The sequence below is a fragment of the Dipodomys ordii genome, unplaced genomic scaffold, assembly GCF_000151885.1.
Source record: "Dipodomys ordii isolate 6190 unplaced genomic scaffold, Dord_2.0 Scaffold56, whole genome shotgun sequence".
NCBI lineage: Eukaryota > Metazoa > Chordata > Mammalia > Rodentia > Heteromyidae > Dipodomys > Dipodomys ordii.
In genome coordinates, this window is record NW_012267272.1 from 12,809,808 (window position 1) to 12,811,984 (window position 2,177).

A 2,177-nucleotide genomic window follows, 5' to 3' on the forward strand; every position below is an offset into this window, starting at 1 on the left:
GGGAGCGCCGAGGCCATTGGCTGGCGCGCGGCGGCGGAGGGCGGGAGCGCCGCCGACAGGGACTGTTCGCTCCTACGGGCTGTAGATGGAGCTGTCCGGCCCCGGCGAGGGGGAAGGCGCCCGGAGAACGTTCTTCCTCTCCCAGGCCGGCCCGAGCGGGGAAGCCGCGCTCCCAGGATGCAGTTTGTGTCAACACGGCCGCAGCCTCAACAGCTGGGCATCCAGGGCCTGGGGCTGGACGGCGGCAGCTGGAGCTGGGCCCAGGCGCTGCCCCCCGACGAGGTCTGCCACCAGGAGCCGGCGCTGCGCGGGGAAATGGCCGAGGGAATGCCGCCCATGCAGGTGGGTGCAGCCCCCGCCGGCGCCATGGCCGCGGCGGCCGCCGTGGGGGGCGGGGCGGGGCCGCCCGGGGCCTGGGGACCCGGCCGCGCCCGGGGCGCCGTCGTGCGGGGGGCCGCGCCGGCCCGGGCCCGAACTCCGGGCCCGGCCCTGGCCCTGGGCGGGCGCGTGGAACGAGGCCCCGACACAGGCCCCGGGACGGGCGGCAGGCCCCACCGTGCGATCGCCCCGGGCCCGGAGCCCGCCAGGCTCTGAAACCACCTCGAGCCCTTCCTGGAGCCGGGCCGGGGCTCCGCTGTGCGCCGGGCGGGCCGTGGGATGTGTGTGTGCGCGCGCGTGCGGGGTTGGGTAGCGGCAGGCCCGGCCTGGAGAAAGATTAGCACATCCATGTTTACACTGGAGCTACTTTGACACAAAGATTTTTTTTTTTTTTACAACATTTCATTGGCGTTCTCCTGCAAGCCCACCGACGGAGGCCTGTCCCCTCTGCCCCGGGGGGTGATCTGGGAAGGGACCCCCGGGAAGGGGGACTTGGTCGTCTTGGGTTGCCAAACTTGGCTGCAGATGGAATTGCCTGATCAGCTTCTAAAACAACTGACGACGCCCAAGACGCGTCCCAGAGTCGTTACCTTGCAGTCCAGCCATCCTAGGGTAGCTGGAGAACTAGAGTCTCAGCTCTGGGCATACAGCCCAGGGAAGGGAGAGGCCTGAACACTTCCTCAGAGGGGAGTCTTAGAGCTGCCCCCCTCCCCCCACCTGATTCTCTGGATTGTTCCAAATCAGCCAGGAGGGCTGTGATCATTGTTTTCCAGGTTTTGATCTTCGAACCTGGGAAACCAAAGTGGCCCTTGACTTCCTAAACTTGTGTCAGCCCTATCCCCTTCTCTGAGCCTGGGCCCCGTTGAGGCTTCTATGAGAGTTCAGATGGCGCCACGGACATAGAGCTGCCCCTTACCCCGCAGGGGCTGGCTTTCCCAGGCACCTGCTCACCTTTCTGGTTTCAGGCCGGGGATTCTTAGGACTGGGATGTAGTCCTCTGGCTGTCACAGCTTCTCTGAACTTGAGAAAATAGCTGTGTGATGTCCAAGGTCTGTCCCCAGACGGACTCCACTTTACCCAGGCTGAGGGTTTTTGCAGCAGCAGCATAAACAAAAAGGGACACTTCCTCCTGTCCCGTCTCGTAGGAAGGTCAGTTATCAGCCTGTGTTACTGTTCTGCCAGCCCTGGATGCTGGCACACTATGTCTCTCATTCCCAGATCACCAACAAACCATGGCAAATCCTCATTCTCCTCTGTTGGCCATAGGGCTCAGGGCTCAGCTACCAACTTGCACCTACCTGGACTCATCTTCTGGATAGAAAGTGGGCACAGGAAGAGAAAGAGGAGGCCCCATGCCATGAGATATCCCTTCTTAGGAAGTAGGAAGGAACCCCGAGCTTTAAGTCTCAGCCCTTATGGAAGTGAAAGGTGTCCCTTCCTTCTCTCTAATGAGTGACTTTTTAGTAAATCCATTTTTGAAATTTTACTTTGTTATTGTAAAGGTAATGTACAGAGGGATTACAATTACATGAGTCAGGTAATGAGTACATTTCCTTTCATACAATATCTTCTCTTTACTCATTCTCTCAGTCCCTCCCTCCCAGTAAATCCATTTGTGTTTTGCAAAGTAGTTCCAAAAAGATAGGGTTTTTTGTTTTGTTTTGTTTTGTTTTGTTTCTAAAGGGGGGCTGGGAATGTGGCTTAGTGTCAGAGTGCTTGCCTAGCATGCGTGAAGCCCTGGGCTCGATTCCTCAGTACTACAGAAACAGAAAAGGCTGGAAGTGGCACTGTGGCTCAAG

General features: G+C 59.2%; 1 protein-coding gene across 1 annotated transcript in view; it reads left to right on the plus strand.

The window, feature by feature from the left end:
- Positions 1 to 54: 54 nt before the first annotated feature.
- The window catches only part of Znf282 (zinc finger protein 282), a 13,699-nt gene continuing 11,576 nt past the window's right edge, over positions 55 to 2,177 (plus strand). Inside the window, exon 1 of the mRNA XM_013021598.1 lies at positions 55 to 342. Within this exon, the coding sequence (XP_012877052.1) occupies positions 178 to 342 (165 nt within the window). The 5' untranslated portion in view covers positions 55 to 177. The remainder of the gene's footprint in view (positions 343 to 2,177) is intronic.